Source organism: Gallus gallus, chromosome 6, assembly GCF_016699485.2.
Source record: "Gallus gallus isolate bGalGal1 chromosome 6, bGalGal1.mat.broiler.GRCg7b, whole genome shotgun sequence".
Classification (NCBI taxonomy): domain Eukaryota; kingdom Metazoa; phylum Chordata; class Aves; order Galliformes; family Phasianidae; genus Gallus; species Gallus gallus.
The window spans coordinates 11,909,819-11,929,382 of NC_052537.1; the positions used below are offsets into that span (position 1 = coordinate 11,909,819).

The window sequence follows — 19,564 nt, forward strand, 5'->3', positions numbered from 1 at the left end:
CCTCACTCCCACTGGAACTGCTCGCTCTGCATGTGAGCAGCAGGCTCTCTCCTCCCTGAGATGCTCACGTGCCATGTTGGTGTGTTCAGAGCGACGCAGCTGCGGAGGAGAGCCAGACTGACGGCAGTCACAGAGAGCAACTTCATCTCGGTTTACTGCATGTCTCTGACAGGAAGAAATTAAGCCTACTTACTTGGCAGTTGATGCGTGTAAGGGATTTCCAGCACCTTTCTTAACTGAGCCTTATTTTCTTTGATTTGGGAACGTGTAGTGATCCTCCAGCAGAAGTTTTGAAAGCCATGCTACTTAGCAACTGCTGCTAGGGCAGTGAAAGCTGCACGGCTGGCTGCTGCCCTGGGCTCTGCTTTCAGCTCAGAATTCCGGCTGGGAGGGAAATCATCTTGGGTGGCTGCACATTGCTGCAGGACCTGAGCCCTTGTGGAAGGCAGGAGAGCTGGAGACTGTGAAGAACAAATGAAATTGGACGTGACCTCTGGATGTCATCCAGCTGAGCCTTCTGCTTGGAGCCAGCTGAGCTTGGAGCTTGGGCTGGGCTACGCATGGGCTTGCCCTATTTGGAAGTCCTCCAGGAATGGGAAATGAGGCTTCTTTGGGAGCCTCTTCTACTCCCAACTGTTGTCACTGTGACACGCTCTCTTTGTACCTAAACAGTTTCCCTTGTTGCAATTTGTGATCGCTGCCACCGGTTCATTCAGTGAAGCTAGGAGCAGGAAAACAAACAGACAGTAAACAAACAGCTCCGTGAATTCCGAGTAATGATAATGTTTGCAAATACTTATCGTGCAGTAAAACTGTTGGTGCTTGGTGGTTGATTCACAGATATGTTGGCTTGGCTGCCGAGCGAGCAGGAGGCACCCAGCTTTCTGCAGAGCAAAGCAGGAGCTGAGAGGTGCGTTTGGACACAGCTTTTTTATGGAAAGAGCAGCAAAAGATTTGTCTTCGAGAGTACTTCTTTCAGCTGTGACTTGTTACCTTAAGCAATTACTCAATTGGAGCTCGTGCTTAATGGGGCTAATATCAGCCACAGGATCTCATGCAGATGTTGTCAGTATCTCTGGGTTACCTTGAAAACTAGGTAAGCGTTTCAGGTTGGCTGGAGAGTTGGCTTTCTGCTCATTGCATTCTGAGCTGCAGTTCCACAAACGCATTGAACCTGTGCTGCTACCAGAAACAACACTGCTCGATGTTATTGCCTTTGGCTGCCAGTTCTGCCTCCGAGCTGCTCTCTGGTGGATGTTGTGCAGCTCTATAGTGAGCAGAAGGAGCTGAGCCAGGTTGAAGGAAGGGAGCTACAGGGTTATTTTATTTTAGATGAGCTGGGTTTGAAATAGTTGGATTTAGCTTGGTGCCTGGCTCTCCGTGGTGGGGACAAGCAGGTGAGGAGGAGGTGAGGAATGCTGCTTTGGAGCGTTGGTGGGGCTGAGGGCTCTGACTTGGCGTGGGCAGAAAGCAGGCCTCCAGCTTCCCCTCTCCAGATTATACTTTGCAGTTCAATCCAGAGCAAATTCTTCCCTGAACAGGCAGAGTGAGCCACTTTGTAATGTTTCTTTTTTTCTTTTTTTTTTTTCTTCCTCCCTAAATTAATCATCTTGCCTTCGGAAGACCTGTAAAACTATTTCTGTTAGTACCTGCGGTTGTTTTGATTCACACGAGGAGACAGAATACCTGAAAGGTGAAGCTTTCACATGTGGGGAAAAACAACGTTTTGTGAATTCCAAGACAGCACGGTGACTTCTAAGATATGCCTTAGTTGAGAGAATGAGCTGTCTCTTGAGTCAAGTGTGTGGTGAGTAGGGATGTTTTACCTGCTTTATTTCTTTTGTAGGTACCTGGTGAGGTGACAGCTTTGAGCTACAGCCATGGCATCCAACAAGATGTGGTACACGGTTGCCCTTGGATTTCTGCTGCCTTTTTCTTACGCCCATACGGACTTCTTCACCTCAATTGGTGCGACGTGCTTTGGTGTATATGCTACATAGCTGAATGAATTTCTTAATGACTGTCATACTGATTCTGCAGTGATGTGTTAATGGAGTGCAAGGCTTTTATTGGTACAGAGTTAAATCCACTTACTAGCTCTTAGGGCCTGATTGGCTTCTTTCTTGCCTTTGAGAGGAATATCCTTTGAATTCAGTCAGTGCAATTAGTCTGATGACCAAAGCGAGGCTTTGTTTTGTTATATATTCCTATGGATATTGAATTTTAAGCACAGTTTCGGTGTAGCTAGATGCATGCTTATAACAGCAAGCAAAAGGACTGTTGAAGGCAGATCATGATAGCAGTATGTCAGCGTGCCTTCTTTTGTGTCCCAGTGCCGTGGGACGCGGCTGAAGATGTGACTTGCATCACTTCATGGTGAACCCGTTCTGCTGCCTGCTTGCAGGAAGGAAAACAATTATTAATTAATAACTAAGGTTGTTTGGGTCCTATTGGAGTCATGCCAGCGAGCTTAAAAATAAATCTGAGGTATTATTGTGTATCAAAGATGAAGTCTTTGTATATTTAGCTTTGTCATTATTTGCTCTGCATTATGTATGTTTGCATGGAAGCTTACTCTGTTCCGACCTACTTCCTTTCCCAAATGAATCCTGAATTAGTTCTAATAATAAATATGTGATATTATGTTAATTTCCATGGCAACGAGCTTTGTCCAACATGAGATTTTCTCCCTCAAAAACAGAAAAGGCAAGAAGCTTTGCTCAAGTACTCCTTCCAGTTTAGCTAACAGGATGTGGGAGCATTTTGGGGAAGGAAGGGAGGAAGAAAACAGAAGACTCTTCTGTTTTCAGTTTTTCTTCTTTGTTTTTGTTTCTCCTTGTTTAACCAAAGTGTTCAACTTTTTTTTCTAGGCCATATGACAGACTTAATTAATACAGAGAAAGATCTGGTGATATCACTGAAAGATTACATCAAGGCAGAAGAAAGCAAGCTGGAACAGATCAAAAAGTAAGCAGCTTGTTTGATGATGCTGATAGCTAATAATTTGAGTCCGGCAAGATGTAAAAAATGCTTCCCAAGGCTCATTACACCTGAGGAATTTTGCCTCTGAGGCAAAGATTAAGCTAGAAGTTATTACCGTGGTTTTGTCCCCAGTAATGACTTCTAGTTTTGTTTTATTTTCTCCAAGCAGATTCAATAACAAAAATGTGTAAATATAGCTAATCAGATAGGCTTCACAGCTTTGTTATAGTGGAGGTGACAGCTGTTGGGAAAAAGTTGAAATAACTGACTGAGAGAGAAGGTAGGAGGAGCATTTCTATCTTTAGAGCTTGTTGGGCTCTGTACTCAAAAGATGTTGGTAGCTTGCTTTGACTTAATCTGAATGAAAGCTGGTGATTCACCGGGGCAGGTTGGATGGCTCACACCCTGTGTGGCTTGTCGAGGCTTTTATGGAAAATACTTGGCAGAACTCTTGGACTTGTGATTGTAGTTGATAGTGGCAGTGACTCTCACCTAGTCGTGAAGTTTGATTGCCATTGAATGGGAAATGTACAACGGGTTTGTGCATGTGCATTATAAATGTACGAGTTGTTGACATGAGTTTCTTCAGGCTTGCTTCACATCAGCCCTCCTGTGTTGCTAGGAGTTGGTCCGTAGGATCGGTTGGAGCACACCTTTGGTTGGGAACCCTGTCGGATACTTTACTGCTGACAGAACCTCAGGTGGGGGCTGTCAGAGCACAGGAAAACATCTCAAGACAGTATGGGAAGAAGGAAAGCACACTGTGGCACATTAGCAGATGTCTCAGATGCGCCAAATTTTGGAGCGTGCTGAATGTCAACTCTTGTACAGAGTCCTCTGAAGCTTCAGAGTTTCTATTTGCTTTTCATTTTGTGGTTGCTATTTGGTATTCTCTGTGGGTTGCGGCCTCTTCTAACGTGGATTTATCCTGTTATCAGGGTGTTGTTGCATGCCTTCATTTCTACAAGTGCATTGTTTGGTCCAGGAAGGGGAAGCTGTGTTGTCTGCAGATGTGTAGTAGCACAGTGCTGGTGCTTTCTGCATGACTGATGTGCCTGCTGGAGCGAACTGCCTTGCTGTTTCTGCTGGGGTGACAGACAGATGAACAGTAGTAGTTGCTGTGTATTTCAGAGCACGTTGGAGCTGTGAAGAGCTGATGTCACTAAGGAGCGAGGGAGGTTTGTGGAGTCAGAATTACAGCCCCAGAAATTTGATCTGGGCTCTCATTTGGGAGCCTGAGAGCCGTGTGTTTTTTTTTAATGCAAGCCTACAATGTGGAAGGCAGTCTTGTGCTGGGAAGGGAACAGGCTTGTCATATACCTAGGGGTGTGTGTCTTGGAAAAAAAGGTGGATAAAGCCTTGTTCTTGAGCAGTAGTGCATGAAAACTGCTGGCGTACTGCATTGGCATTGTAGGAAGGAGTTCATTCAGCAGCATCACAGCAAAGAAAAACAAAAAAAAAACCCACAAGTTTGAGATCTTGGCTGCAGCCAAAGATGTTTTATAGCTTTTACAAGAAACTTTAATGACTATGTGTCTTCACTCTAGATGGGCAGAGAAATTAGATAAGCTGACAGATACTGCTACGAAAGACCCCGAGGGGTTTTTGGGACATCCTGTAAATGCATTCAAGCTGATGAAACGGCTTAACACGGAGTGGGGCGAGCTGGAGAGCCTGGTTCTGAAGGACATGTCAGATGGTAAGTATGCCAGTAGCAAAAGCGGTGATCAGATCACATTATGATTGTACTTCCTTGACTGTCTTTCACAGGTAATTAGGTTTGTAAGTCTGCTTTTGAGATGCTGTCATACAAAAGTAAGTATTTCACAGAAGGCCCGCCGTCCTGATGTGCTGTTGTTGGGGTTTTACAAAAATTTTAGAAGAACTGATGTTTAACCATAGTTATCTCTTTGGAGGCCTTAAATTGTGCAAGGTGTCAGGGTGTTCATGTACTCATGTAGCCTTTCAGGACGTGGCACCTAAAAGTTTGACAGCTCCATTGAATAGAAAAAAGGGGAAAAAACCTGTTCAGAGCACAAAACATGGAGAACTTGTCTTTAAGTGCTGTTGCTACTGATGTGCCCAGTGCCCTTAAGGTGTAATGGTGCAAAACCTGAATGCTCGCAGAGTCCGAGCGTTTGTGAAATAGATCTAAGGAGTTGAGTAAACGCTTGGCTGCCTTCCTTCCTGTACAGGAGAAGAAACTCTTCAGCAGAGAAATTGACATATCTGTTGACTGTGAAGTAGATTTTGAGTAGCAAGGAAGCTGGGCAATTATATTTGACCTGTGAAAATCTATCTCTACAAGTAGTTGATGTTAGGTGTAGGTTTGTAGTAGAGAATGAGAAGTGGAGCTTTCAGAAAAGACCCAGTGTTAGTCACTGATAAGAACAACCATTGGCCCTGTACTTGGAGTGGGAATGTTGTAAGACTTGTGCTTTGGGATGTTGAGACAAAAGAGTTTGTCCTGACAACATTGGTGGCTGTTGGTTTGTTGAGACTTGGATCCTCATGGCTGACTTTGCTGATGCCATTCCTTCTGGTGGCTCTGTGGAGTTCTGTTTCCCTCCTCAGTACAAACAGCCTATGAGTCTCCAGACCGTGGAAGCAGAAGGAAAAAAATGGGCAGTCCTCCGACTGAAAAGAAGATTACAGTAGCAGTTTGGTGCTCAACACAGGGCTCAAAGGGTTGAGATAACAGCAGATGTGTCTGGAGCTTGTTAACACAGGGTGCTGAGGTAGTTTGATAATTACTGGTCACAACATTAATTTTTTCCCTATTTATGGAGCTCTTTGAGAGACTTCTCATGGAACTATATTGTATAGTACCTTGCTTGCTGCTTGTTTTCCCTGCAGTGTTGTTTGTCATCTCTGGGGGTTGGATTAAGGTTTTTTTTTATGCTATTACATATTATTTTATGCTATTACATTTTGCTATGCTGTGTGGCCTTGGTTTATACTATGATAAAATAGGCAGCCGAAAAACTGCTGTTTTGTATGTATTCGGCGTTGCACTCATCCCTGGGCTTTGAAACCCATATTGTTGATACTATCAGTAATTACACTCTGCTTTGTCTCCGCGGGGAGCCTGGCTTTGGAGGAGATGGGGGAAGACACTTTCCAGCAGATCCTCAGCATCCCGTTCTCTTTTCTTTCTCTCGCTAGAGCTCAAGAGCTACTTGCAATGGCTCTTGAGAATTTTGAATATCCATGGGATGTTCAGACCAGAGTGCTCCCATTGCTATGTGTCGAGAATGTGTTTCAGGTTATGTTTAAGATTAAACAATTATTGTAGAGTATCACGCAGTGATCTGCCCTAAGGCAGGACAGATCTGAGTGGCAGAGAGTGTGGGCTGGCATGGGCAGGTTCCCAGAGTGGTGGGCACCCCCAGTATTCGGAGCTTCACCTCTGAACAGCTGCAGAATCCTGAAAAACTAGTAGAACATTTGGAAAAGGTCTGCTGTCACCCTGGTGATCCTAAAGAGGCACAGATCACTGCAGCGTGCAGGGGCCTGGCCTATGCTATGTGTTGTATGTAACGTTATTTTGTTGTTGTTGTTGCTATGTTAAGGCATAAATAGTTTCCGAGTGAAGGTTCAGGCATACTCCTACTCTTTAGAAACAAATCTGCAGTAATGGCCTTTCGTGAAATGTTGGCTTTCCCTGGAATAGGGAGTCATTCATTTCATGCACTGAGTTGGTACAGTTCTTGGGACAAAGAAGGCCAAGTGTGTTCCTGTTCTTCCAGGCTTCATCTCCAACATGACGATCCAGCGGCAGTTTTTTCCAAATGATGAAGATCAGACTGGCGCAGCAAAAGCTCTCTTGCGGCTTCAAGACACGTATAATTTGGATACAGACACCCTCTCAAGAGGGAATCTTCCAGGTAAGGGTCACAGGTGTTATCTGCAGTAACGCTGGGAACTGCTACTAAATGTCCAGATTACAGATCCTTTCGCAATGTTCCACCTTGTTTAACCATGTTGTGTGAAGGCAGCAGCACCAGTCTTGTTGTACCAGAGCTTGAAGATTTCTTGGAGAAGAGAAGGCTCTGGGGAGACTTCATTGTGGCTTTCCAGTACTTGAAGGCAGCATATAAACAGGAAGGGGAACGGCTGTTTACGAGGATGGATAGTGATAGGACGAGGGGGAATGGTTTTAAACTGAGACAGGGGAGGTTTAGGTTAGATATTAGGAAGAAGTTTATCCTCCAGAGGATGGTCACACACTGGAACAGGTTGCCCAAGGAGGTTGTGGATGCCCCCTCCCTGGAGGCATTCAAGGCCAGGATGGATGCGGCTCTGGGCAGCCTGGTCTGCTGGTTGGTGACCCTGCACATAGCAGGGGGGTTGAAACTCAGTGATCGTTGTGGTCCTTTTCAACCCAGGCCCATTCTATGGTTCTGCGATTCTGTGATTTCCTTTTAGTTAAGTGATGTGTCTTTCTTCTAGCGGTGGTAAGATCATATAGTGTTAATAGGTGTTAATAGAAAGAATCGGTATGCTGCAGTCATTGTTTTCCTTGTGGTGAAAAAGTTAAGTTGTATTTGAACTTCAGCTTCACGGAGTGTATAAACTGAAAAAACAAAGGTAGAGACCATTATCACACGCATACAAAAGAACGTGAGCTTATGTGGCACTACGTGAGAGGATCGGGTTTATATGCAGGAGACACACTTCCTTGTCAGAAGGCTCTTCTCTGCTAGTTTTTTGTCTTGTTTCCTCTGCTCAAAGCCAGTACCGTGCCAGCTGGCAAAAAATCAACTTCTCACAATCCATCTGTGTTTTTGGAAGTGCTCGTTGTGGTCAGATGTCTAATAAAATTAAGGGTAATTGGCTTTATATGTTATGCTGTATAACCTTGCTTTTGGGTTCCGTTCAAGACTGTCTCAAAGAGCTACAGATTCATTCTACTACAATAAGCTGTTCATTATTTTTTTCCTAAAACAGCACAGAAATAGAAGACAAAGTGCTTTGGATGGACTGCATTTTATTGCTTCTTTTGAAGCAGTAAGCTGTCCAGACTGTGCATGATCAAGTGTTATTGCAGAACGCAAAAACCCTAGAGTATAAAAGAGAGTCAGTTGGTTTTTTGGCCTTCAGAGCTACGGAGAGGGACGTGCCACGTGGTCACTTGTTTGTGCTCTTTGTCTCCTTTCCCAGGGAGTTTCCATTTGCGAGGTGGGCAAGTTTTGATCAGAGTGTTAACTGCTGTTGAGTTGCTTGTTGATTCTCTTCTTGCCTTACAGGCCCCGCGTTTCTTTACATTGGTTATCAGCTGTATTTGATGATTGCTGTTTTAAGTGCTCTTTTAAGTTGCCTTTTCACATTTGGATATTATGTTGCTTCTAAATGGACCAGAGTATGGCCCTGCAACCTGTTACTCTTTCCAGAAGATCTCTTTGTGCCTGTCTGAGAGCACTCAGCCTACCTCCATGCTGCATCCCCTAAGCTTTGCGTTGCCTTAGAACTTACAGGCTTCATGTTCAGAAGCCTGAAATCATTGGCCATCCCAGGCTGGACCACAGGGTGTTAGTATCTACAGGTTGCTCCTTCTTGTGGACCATCTCTTCAGTTCTTTAATTCCTTAAGGCATGTCTTCAATGGAATTCCCCTGTTGGAACACAGCAGTGGGAGCTGCTGGGAGAAATCCAGGATGTATTAAGATGTAATCAGGAATTTAGCGTAGCTGTAAAACTGATGGGTCCTGGGCAAGAAGAAAAGCTTCCATCTATGTCTTAGTTTCCTTTTTTAATTTATCTCAAATGCTTTGTTTACTACAAAAAGAAATGTGGTTTTTCCATGGGCCTTCATTTACAGTGCCAAAAATAGGAATCTGTCATTTGCTTACTAGTACTTTACTCTTCCAGAGGTTCCTTCAGATGTTTCTAAAATAGACTGATTTCAGAAACCTCAAGTAGCTGGGAATTCACTGACGTTTCCTTTTTGTCCTTTGCTAAGCTGTCGCTGACACACGGTGTGCTTCAGTAACATTCTGAAGAAATAACACAGTATCTTTGAAAACAGATTTCTGGAGCTTGTTCCTTAGCTTACTTTTGCTCAGTGCCTTGTGTTTTGAGGAAGGAGGGTTTCTTTTCTTTTCCACAAATTGTAGAGGCACTTAGCTAGTTTCTGGCATTCTGGCAATGGCAAACTGCACGTTAGCACTTCTATCTTCTGCTAAGGATCTCAGGTTTTGAATACTTAAACTGAATATTCAACAAATAGCCACCGCAGAAGGGAGGTGTTAAAGACCACAACAGCAACAGAAATGAATGGTGCCATGAAGAATAGGAAGTAGCTGAATGTGGCTCTGAGGAGTGATCCAATACAGTATTCTGTGTAAAATCTTTGTTTTGTTTCAAATACAGGTGTAAAGCACAAATCCTTTTTAACAGCTGAAGATTGCTTTGAGCTGGGAAAGATTGCATACACAGAGGCCGATTACTACCACACTGAGCTCTGGATGGAGCAAGCTCTGAAACAGCTGGATGAGGGAGAAGTGTCTTCTGCAGATAAAGTCTATATTCTGGACTACCTGAGTTATGCTGTGTATCAGCAGGGGGATCTGAGCAAAGCAATGATGCTCACCAAGCGCCTTCTCGAACTGGGTACGTACAGGAGAGAGCTGAGGCTCAGCAAGATGTAGCCCTGTGGTTGAGCAGGTGTTACCCAGGGATTTGTTCTGAGAACTCTTGGTCTTACTGATTTCCTGCCTTGTCTACAGGTTTTTTAAAATGAAATGCCAAAACAATCTGTGCTTTCATAAATATCCCACTGATGGACTGTGTGAAGAACATAAACATAATCTGTATATCCAAGGCCAGTGAGAACCATGTATTAGTGAACTGAAGCTTTAAATTTATTTTTTTTTTAAGGTTAATGATTGCCAAAACGTTGGTCACTAGAAATGTTAATTCCCAAGCTGTTAAGCTTAAAGCCAGTCATGCTGTCCCAGCTCTGCCTGCCCATTGCAATTTCCTTGTCCCTCCTGCTCTGCTCGGGTTGGCTGGAATGGCCAAACCCTGCTTATTGTGCTTGGAAACCTGCACGTACTGAGGATCCTGGCCTCACAGTAATTGTTTTCTTAACTGTGAATGAATTGAGCTTTGCTCTGGCAGCTCATGTTATTTTCTACTGGCTATGCTGCAGGCTAGCATTCTTCTACCCTAGTTTGGAGTTTCAGTTACTCTGTGAATACTCTCAGACCAGAATAGCTGTTTCTGATTTCTGTTTGAGAAGAAATGATGTGCATCTGCTGCTTTTGTTTTTGTATACTGCCTCTTCTGAATAGTTCTTTTGCAAGCTGTAGACTTTGCCGGTGATGATTGTCTCTTTCTCAACAGATCCTGAGCATCAAAGAGCAAATGGAAACATGAAGTATTTTGAATATATCATGGCCAAAGAAAAAGAAGCCAATAAGTCCAGTACAGATGCAGAAGACCAGACAGAGAAGGAAACTGAGGTTAAGAAAAAGGATTACCTGCCTGAGAGAAGGAAGTACGAAATGCTGTGCCGTGGGGAGGGTCTCAAAATGGTAAAGTGGAGTAGACTGTTCTCAAATGTATGAAACCAACTGTAACAAAACAATGTCCAGAATCTGTGTGTGGTGTGGAAGCAAGGAACTGTTACAGCAGGTGGCTGTGTGTGTCAAGCTGAGGGTTGATGTGTGTTGGAGTTATTCCCTGTTCCATTCTGTCCAATGGGAAAAGAGTATTACTGCTGGCTAGTCTGAACACGCTAAGTAATTGTACTGAACTGGAAGTCTAGATTTGTGTGTGGTATTGAACAAAGGTGTTTCTGTAGTGACAGAATTGTTTTTTATAGTACTGCTTGTTGCAGAATTACAGAGTAACGTTAATTTGCTTAAAGTACTGACAGGCTTAACCCGTAGTTCTCATTGGAATTAATCTTGGAATTCTGCACAATCACAGCGAAAATGGGCTAAAATGGGCAAATCTGTAATGCCACTGATATTGATCTGAAAATTTCCACCAGATCCGGCCGATAAGGAATTACAGGCCAGGCATATTTGCCATGCCAGTTGGGATGTATGTATGTAAACCGTCCAGCTGGGCCTGATTTGCTAACTATATCCTTGGCTGCATCCAAATCAGTGCAGCCAGCAGGGTGAGGGAGGGGATCTGCTCCTCTGCTTTGCATTGTGAGACCTCACCTGGAGTGCTGCATCCAGATGGGGAGTGCTCAGTACAGGAGAGACGTGGAACTGTTGGGGCGTGTTCAGCGGAGGGCCTCAAAAATGACCCAAGGGATGGAACACCTCCCTGTGAGGACAGGCTGAGGGCTGGGGCTGTTCAGCCTGGAGAACAGAAAGCTCATAGCAGCCTGTCAGTATCGAAAGAAGGGCTGTAAGAAAGAAGAGGACAGACAGTTTAGCAGGGTCTGCTGTGACAGGACAAGGGGAAATGATTTCAAACCGGAACAGGGGAGATTTACAGAGGATATAAGGAAGAAATATTTTACCATAAGGGTGGTGAGACACTGGTGCAGGCAGCTTAGAGAGGTGGTGGTGCCCCAACCCTGGAGACAGCCAAGGTCAAACTGGAACAGGGCTCTGAGCTCCTGATGGAGCTGTACGTGTCTCCCTGTTCATTGCAGGGGGGTTGGACCAGATGGCCTTTAAATGTCCCTTCCAAATCAAATGATTCTGTTCTATGATTTCACAAACTTAAAGCATCTCTTAGAGGGAATTGTTCCTGTCTGTTGTTCTCAGGACATCTCTATGTATCTTAGAGATATGAATGGAAGTTCTCTGATGATCTCATTCCGCCTTGCTTTCAGACTCCTCGGAGACAAAAAAGACTGTTCTGCCGCTACTACGATGGAAACAGGAATCCAAGATACATTCTGGGCCCTGTCAAGCAGGAAGATGAGTGGGACAAGCCTCGAATTGTTCGCTTTCTTGATATCATTTCCGATGAAGAGATTGAAACTGTGAAAGAACTAGCAAAGCCAAGGGTAAACGCCTTACACTTCCTTGCCTTTTGGAATCTTAAATCCACGTGTAGCTTTCTATGCGGGTGCGTGTGTGACTGTCTGTCTTGAGCACAGATTTGTGTGCAGCGTGCTCACACGTTGCTTCTCTCACTTACACCTTGTGGTGACACGCTCTTTCTAGATGATGGGAAAGCTGGAATTCCCGTGTAATTAAAAGCCAGGTGGCAACAGTTAGGCTCTTCTGGCAGACAGTTTCAGTGCACACTGTTTCAGAAGAGGAGGAGAGCATTTTACGACAGAAAACAAACGTACTGCAGCTAGGCTGCCTTGAAGTACAGTTGTCATCAGTTAGGCTCTCCCTTTTTTGTTTATTTGCCACAGTTGTGACATGGAGAAGAGAGCCTTGTAGGGAAAGGAATTCCTCTGGTTCCGGAGTGCCACGTTACTGTATAGACAATAATGAATGGCCCATTCAGTATAGAAATATAAAAATGACTTCTGTCTCCCAGGCTCTGTAGTTACCTGCAGGTGAAAGAGTTACAGTGGGGTAATACTTATCAGTGCCGCTGTGCTTCTTATTCACAATTCCAGCTCTTCAAATTCTGTTTCAGAAACTGGATTCCAAGGTTCTTGTTTCTGAGTGCCTGGTTCCAGGCCAAATCAGCTGTCAGAGTGAACAGGAGTGTCCAAAATAAACAAAGAACTGACTGAGCTGCCATCTGAATCCAGCTGGTGTGACTGTATCATGTACATTTAAGATGTAGTTAGTGAAATGGAGTTATTTCCCTATAAGTTATCAGTTATTTCTAAAATAAGATCTGAACTAGTCTAAATATAATTTTCCTGCTTCCTTTTTCCAGCCTAAATGGCTTATTGTCCAGAGAGAGCTGAGCAAACGAAGGCTAGGGAAGAAGTGCATTAAGTACAGGACAGTTAGCTTCATCTGCTGCAGAGTAAGCCAGCGGGGGCTTATATCTGAGCGCATGGCAGATGAGGCTGCCCTTGGCCACCACACAGGGTACTACATATCCCGAAGTGGATTTTAAAGCTCCCTAAAGGCTGATGCATTCTGTTTCTGAGGTGGCACTCAGAGCTATAAGGAGGTACGAATGATTCTTTTCACTTACTCACAGAATGTCTGCCGGCAGCCTTGCTGCAGGTCTAAAAGTCGGAGGGCTGTTGTTTGTCCCTTGGTGATTAAGCCCCTTTGCTGCTGCAAAACTTGGCATTATAGCCGTGAAGCATGACTGAATCATATCTTGATGATGTAGAAATAAGTCTTAGTGCTGAAAATGGATCTCTGAACACGTGGCTGTTTTAAATTTCAGGAGCTGCCGAGATGTTCTTCCTGTCAAATGTTTGGCTCGTGTCAAAGACTGCAGATTTGCAGTTCAGCGATATAGAATCTTAATGCTGTTAGCGTTCCATGTAATTCCTGTGGCCAAGGCTTTTGTAGAGCTCAGAAACTAATGCAGCGGGAGCATTATTTTTAAGGCAGAAGGATGGTCTGCCCCCTGCTTGATCCCAGGGATGTTGCTGTCACTGCTTCCCAGATGCTGCTGTATGATCTGTGCCCAGCCTTGTGTTGCTCTGCCATGAGCTGGCAGGAGGGAGGCTTGTTACTGCTAAAGTTACTGTTAAAGAAGTGTTGCATTTAGCACAGAAATATTCAGAAGGTAGGCTTCTACTCATCTTTCATGTATACAAGGTCACAGCCTTGCTTGGATTCAATGTAACTGTACAACTCACCGGCAGGACAGAGTAACAAAGGACCAATTGTATACCTGTCACAATACTCTATTGCTTGCAGCAGTTGTTGCAGTATGAAGAACAGGAAAGCTTCCAGCTTGCTTTGTTCAGACAGCTGCTGCTCTTGCTCCAGAAGTGCAAACACTGCTTCCCTGAAAAAGCTGATCTTCTCTAATGCTTTCAAAAATATATATATATACACATACACATTTAAAAACAAACAGGAAAGCCGCACACAAATTCTCTCTCCTGAACTCTCCGATAAAATGGGAGGGTTCCCCTCCTTCCCATCACAGCTTTGTGATTTTCTTCCCCGGTTCCGTAAAAGAAAAACCACCTTGAAAGGTGACTGGGTGGTTTGGGTGGTCTGCACAGAGGCTGGTGTGACATTTCCCCTTAGGCTTCTGAGTGGTCGGATTGCTGTGATGCAGTATTTGCTTTGTAATGCAACTGTTCTGATGGTTCGCTTCACAGCTGAGGCGAGCCACCATTTCAAACCCCATAACAGGAGCCTTGGAGACGGCACATTACAGAATTAGCAAAAGGTAAGAGAGCTCTATGCCAGATGTTTTGGGCCCGTAATGAGTACGTAGGTTCTGCTCATTACGGGGAGAAAAGAGGTGGTCTATAAAGACGACTTTGGCTTTGTAGTCCATCGCTTTATTACACGCAGATCCTGTAACAGGCTGTTACTGCTGAGTTTCTCAGTCTTTTCCTTCAGCTAGGAGGAGTGTTTGCTTTCTGTTTGTTTTGTTTTTGGTTTTTTTTTTTAGGTTTTTTTTGGTCACTTTCTCAATATGTGTTCTCAGGTGATGATCTGTGCAAGAAGCAGGTCACTTATTCAGCATACGAAATAGTCAATGCTACAAAACCTTCAGTGGACTGCAGTGATTTTAGTATTCCCTTTCTCTTCGCTGTTGTCACCAGCCAAAAATTATCCTCCTTCCCTTTGCAAAATCGAGCAGAGCACCTGAAGTGCCTTAACACATGGGAGAGGTGCTCGAGGTCATTGCCACGTGGTGACAGCTGGACTGGCACACTCAGCGTGTCTGTTAGTCACACAGCATCAGTGCCCAGGAGTGCCCCCTGCTCCTGCCAGCACAAATCTGGCAGAAAGCAAGCTCGGTTTTTGACTGGTCTCCTCATTCTTTTCATGTCGTCTGTAAAGTAGCGCAAGCCTTGAATTTAACAAACGTTCTCCAAAATTTGCTTCAGGAGGAAGCCTGGCTGGTTCTGAAAGGAACCGTGCACCCGACCTCCCTCCCACTTTCAGTAGAGGTTATTAAAGATTGGCCACGCATTCCATCTGCGTTAAACCTAAATTTGCAAAGGAGTTAAACTTCTGCATGAAGAGGAACTGTCTGTGAAACTCAGCATCGTAAATTTTTTTGCAGAAAGACTCTAGTTTACAGCAAAAAAGAAAAAAAAAAAAAAAGGAGGAAAAAAGTGAAAGGACAATCTAACCAAATTTTTCCAACGAATTTGTTTTGATTTGGACATGGCAGCTACAGCTTCTGTTGCCCTTCAAATATTGCTAATTTAAGAGCATTGCATACCATCCAGACCAATCGGAACCCTTTCAAACACCTGTGGCTTGGCAAAAAGCAGCCTGCTAGGTGGGTAAGCCCTTGTCCTTTCTCTTTTTGTAGCTGAGCCGTGCTACTGTTCATGACCCCGAGACTGGGAAACTGACCACAGCACATTACAGAGTCTCTAAGAGGTAAGGGGAAGTCTGTTCTGTGGCTGTACTGCTTCATCTCTAAGCGTGGGGCGAAGTTGGACTAATTTTAATTTCAGTCTTTCTAACGGAGCTGTCTCATAACAAAGCAAGCGGTCATCTGAGATAGAAAATACTTCTATGTGTTAGTGGTAACTAAAATGGGGGTTTCCAAGTTTGCTTAGCGTGCCTTGCCTCGGTGCTACTAATGACTAAAATGTTCTGCTCACCCTGACAATGGAAGAGGCTGCGTGTCTCTCACCTGTACCATGAATCTTCAGTACTGGTACGTGCTGTGTAAAACAAGGCATCGCTGTGCTGCCGTGATCCAGGCGAGTAGTGCGAGCCAGAGCTCATTGGAAAGGAGGATGAGGAGCTTGTGCTGTTAGTGCTAGGTGGCTGCACTCGTGCAGAGCTGCTGCTAGAAGCGTCCTCCTGCTTAGGGCTGCTGGAGCTGGTTTGGATTACAGATGAATCATTGCTCCTGAAAACCAAAAAGACTGCTTGCTTTATTTTTTTAATAGCCGACTGCTTTCCCTCATCAAACATTCCTTCCTAGCAAACGGTCTTAGAAATGACAGCATTCGTCTGTGAGAGGACTGCTGTTGCGGTGTGGGACGTGGCAGGCTGTGTGAAAGGGGCACCTTGCCAGCAGGGCGCGGAGCACGGGCAGGCTGTGCTGCGTGCAGCACCAGCACGGATCTGACACGGCTTTCAAAGAGCTGCTTTTTTCCTCTCCTCCCAGCAGCCAGCTGTATCGGGTGGGAAAGTTTCCAATTCAGAAATACCAGGCTGGGCTTTCATTTGTTCCTTGTTACCTCTCCACCATTTCCCCCCCCTCCCCCCCCCCCAGATAAATACGTTTTAGAAAGTTTTTAAATGGAGAAGGCAACGTTTTGTGTGAGCAGTGACTGCTGCAATAGCAGCGTTGAAATGCTCTGGTGTGGTGCTGCTGTGCTGTGGCTGAGGACACGGCTGTTGTGATGCCTGGTATGAGGCTGCCTTGTGCAGGGGGCATGCAGGCCCACCTGTGTCGTGTAGCTCTGGGCAGCAGGCTGCGTTTTTCCAAGCGCTGTAACATTATTTCTGCAGGAAGCTTTTGTGCTGTCGAAATCTGTGGCAGAAGAGATGTGGTGCAGACGTACAGGTGTGGTGTATAAACATGGTGAGCTGTGTGCAGCAGTTGTAAGCACTGCTAAAAGCCGGCTCATGGTGGGAGGAAGGAAAAAACACATCCTGCAGCACGAGTTCTGCACTCCCAGTTCTTTCCATTTCTGTAATACACCGGCTCAGTTCATGGCTGTCTTTTGAGGTTGGACAGCCTCCAGTGAGTGATGTCTGATGCTGGATGACCTGATGACAGGTCCCGGGGTCCTCCACCTGTCAGGCTGCCTTTGTACCTTGGGGCAATTAACTTCATTTTTAAAACGTGTTGTAGTTTTACTTCATGAAGGAGGCAGTGTTTGCCACGGGGAAGGACTCAAAGCAGCCGCTGCAGTTCTAAATACTCAGCATAGTACAGAAGGGTGCTGTTTTCCTTCTTTTTTTTATTAAAGCCTGCGTGGTACGCTGGGCAGAGGGTTCCAGGTGCTAGTGCTGGACATGAACTCAGCATGGGGTGCGTGGTGCTTGTGGCTGCATGGCATGGCTCTGCATCACTGCTTCTTGTTTGGGAAGCACTTCATGCAATGCTCTCTGCTTTCTCCTGACCCCCAAGGCTGCTGCGTTGTAACACTTTCTTATTCATACTAACAGTGTGCAGAAGCAGGTGAATCTTTGAGTTTGTGCAAGCCATTTACATGTGGTTCATTTTTTCTTTAAGAAACAATCCATGCTCGTAGAGATTCTGTAACCTGTGTCAGTGTCTTGTCACGTGTCATGCTACCCTTCCTCCAGCGCAACATTGTGGTGGGGCTTGTTTTTGGAAACACAGATTTTTAGATGAAAGCAAACAAAGCTTTATCATAGACATGAGGAAAGTTCATTTTTATAGCAGTACCACGATGTTCTTAGCAGCCAGGCACTGGGCACAGGTGTTACAGTCCAACAGACTTGTAAAAGCAGCAGCAGCCACTGCTGAGCCTTGGGATGCTGGTGTTGCTATGTAGATGCCTGATTTACCAGCAGAAGATGTTTAAAGATGTCTTTGAAAATCTGAGGCTGACTTTTCACATCTATAAAAATGTATATACTTTTCCCCCTTAAAAATCACTTCCTGAAATGTGCTAAATACCAAATGTGTGATAGGCTGCTTTTGGTAGAGATTGTTCAACAGAGAAAATGAAGAGTTTTATGCATTACTTGTTTTCATAATGACGTGTAGTACCATTACACAGGTAAGTAACATGAGAAGACTGAATGCACAGCACTCACCTGTGAGTAGATGGTGACATGTGGAAAAGCTGAGTTACGTTCACATAGAACCTGTGCATGCTAAAGTAATTTACTTCTTCTTTTCCCAACTGCTGCATCAAATGGGTGGCCTAAATTAGCTGTTTGGAACGGGTAAGAGCAGAACTGTCGTGTACCTGTTTTAGAGATACAGCTTGAACCAAAGGTCACTGTTGGGAACCCTTTCTTGCATCACTTGATGGTCCCACATGGGAATTAGGGCCCTTAGCTCTAGAGCTGCCTTAAACCAGAGTCTTGTGTGTTCTTTAGAACGCATATATTGAATGCATCTCTTGGAAGTATTTCTGATCGACCTACCAAATTTTTGCAAGCTACAGAAGATAATCTCAGATTTGAAGCAGTCCCAAATGTAGCACGTGCACTGCTAGCCTACTGGCTATTTCTACCATATTTTATTAATTTATTGTTTTTTTCTTCCACTTAGTGCTTGGTTGTCTGGATATGAAAGCCCTGTGGTATCTCGCATTAACACCAGGATACAGGACCTAACAGGGCTCGATGTCTCCACAGCAGAGGAACTTCAGGTAAGTGACTGACTTCCACAAGTATGGTGACGGGTGTCAGCTAGCGCTTCATTTTGGATGGCAGTGCATACAGAACAATGCTCCTGTATGGCAGGTTATCACAAATGCTCATTACATCCAGGGCCAGCTCATTTGGTATCTGGTTGGATCTAAGACCGTCAGAAGAATGACTGTTATTCATCACAGGGAGGTAGAAACAGTTGTCTTTGCAAAATAGCACTGCTGTAGTGTGAAATAGCTTGTTGCTGCTGCAGGGAATAACTGAAGCTCACAATGTTTATTGGAATGAATGTAATTTCTTTCTATTTATACTAATGAAACTGAGTTTTGTGGCTGTAGGGGGGAACTTTTTTTCTGGGATGACAGTGAGAAGTTTAATTTGACAGGTACTTAAGAAAATGGGGAGAGAATGGTTGTTTAGATTTGCAGTCCCATCCTTGGTCCTAGAAGGCCAACAGTGTTCTCTCTGTATTGTAACCTGGGTATCTTCTGTTTTAAAAAGAGGTGCCTTTGTTCATTTGCTTGAGGCTTTTAAGTGCTGCTCCACTGAGAAAGTGTTAGTCCTAGAAAGCAGGAGTGTGGTTCCAGGAAGGCTGTTGGAGCCCTCCCTCGAGCCTCCTGGTGATAAAGTGTCCAAGCATCTAGCTGAAAATTGATGCAGTAGATGCAAGGAAGAGGAGAGACATGAAAATGACATAGAGGTCAAAAAGTGATTTAGATTTGAATGATATAGAAGTGCTATGAGCTATTTGGAAAAGAATATTGCCCATAACGTTTCTACAGAGAAAAAATATTTTTCTGCCCCAGAGGGTGGGGAAAGGACTTGCTGGTGTGAAAAAGAATGAGCTGCCACAAGCAGGAATGCTCAGAGTGGTTTGCAACTTCTGGACAGGGTGGAGCGTTGGTGGGATGTCTCAGTGAAATCTGATCTCCTTTGTGAATAAACCCAGTAGGACTTCCTGGAGCATGGTACATTTCAGCTGACAGAGACGTGATTTCTTACACCTTAATTATGAAACCTCATCTATCAAAAGGCTGTAATTGATAGTCACATTCTTGCCCTTGTCTGGATAAAATAGCTTTACTAGATTTTGTGCTTCTCCTTTCACTGTAGGTAGCCAACTACGGCGTAGGAGGCCAGTATGAGCCTCATTTTGATTTCGGAAGGGTAAGTCCTGTTTCCTGTCTCCACCTCTTTCTTCTTCACAAGCGCTGTGTTTCT

At 44.5% G+C, this 19,564-nt stretch overlaps 1 protein-coding gene across 20 annotated transcripts in view; it reads left to right on the top strand.

Moving 5' to 3' along the window:
• P4HA1 (prolyl 4-hydroxylase subunit alpha 1) overlaps positions 1-19,564 on the top strand; it is a 47,037-nt gene that overhangs the window by 20,559 nt on the left and 6,914 nt on the right. For 16 of the 20 annotated variants that reach the window (XM_046942861.1, XM_046942858.1, XM_046942856.1 and 13 more), the window contains 10 exons: positions 1,847-1,968; positions 2,871-2,967; positions 4,530-4,681; positions 6,732-6,869; positions 9,354-9,593; positions 10,329-10,519; positions 11,785-11,961; positions 15,339-15,409; positions 18,243-18,342; positions 19,457-19,510. In XM_046942861.1, coding sequence (XP_046798817.1) covers positions 1,881-1,968; positions 2,871-2,967; positions 4,530-4,681; positions 6,732-6,869; positions 9,354-9,593; positions 10,329-10,519; positions 11,785-11,961; positions 15,339-15,409; positions 18,243-18,342; positions 19,457-19,510 — 1,308 coding nt within the window. In that variant the 5' untranslated portion in view covers positions 1,847-1,880. Of the gene's footprint in view, positions 1-836; positions 1,694-1,846; positions 1,969-2,870; positions 2,968-4,529; positions 4,682-6,731; positions 6,870-9,353; positions 9,594-10,328; positions 10,520-11,784; positions 11,962-14,163; positions 14,235-15,338; positions 15,410-18,242; positions 18,343-19,456; positions 19,511-19,564 lie in introns of those variants that run through there. The other 4 variants (XM_046942867.1, NM_001198737.2, NM_001198738.2 and 1 more) reach the window with 4 other exon arrangements.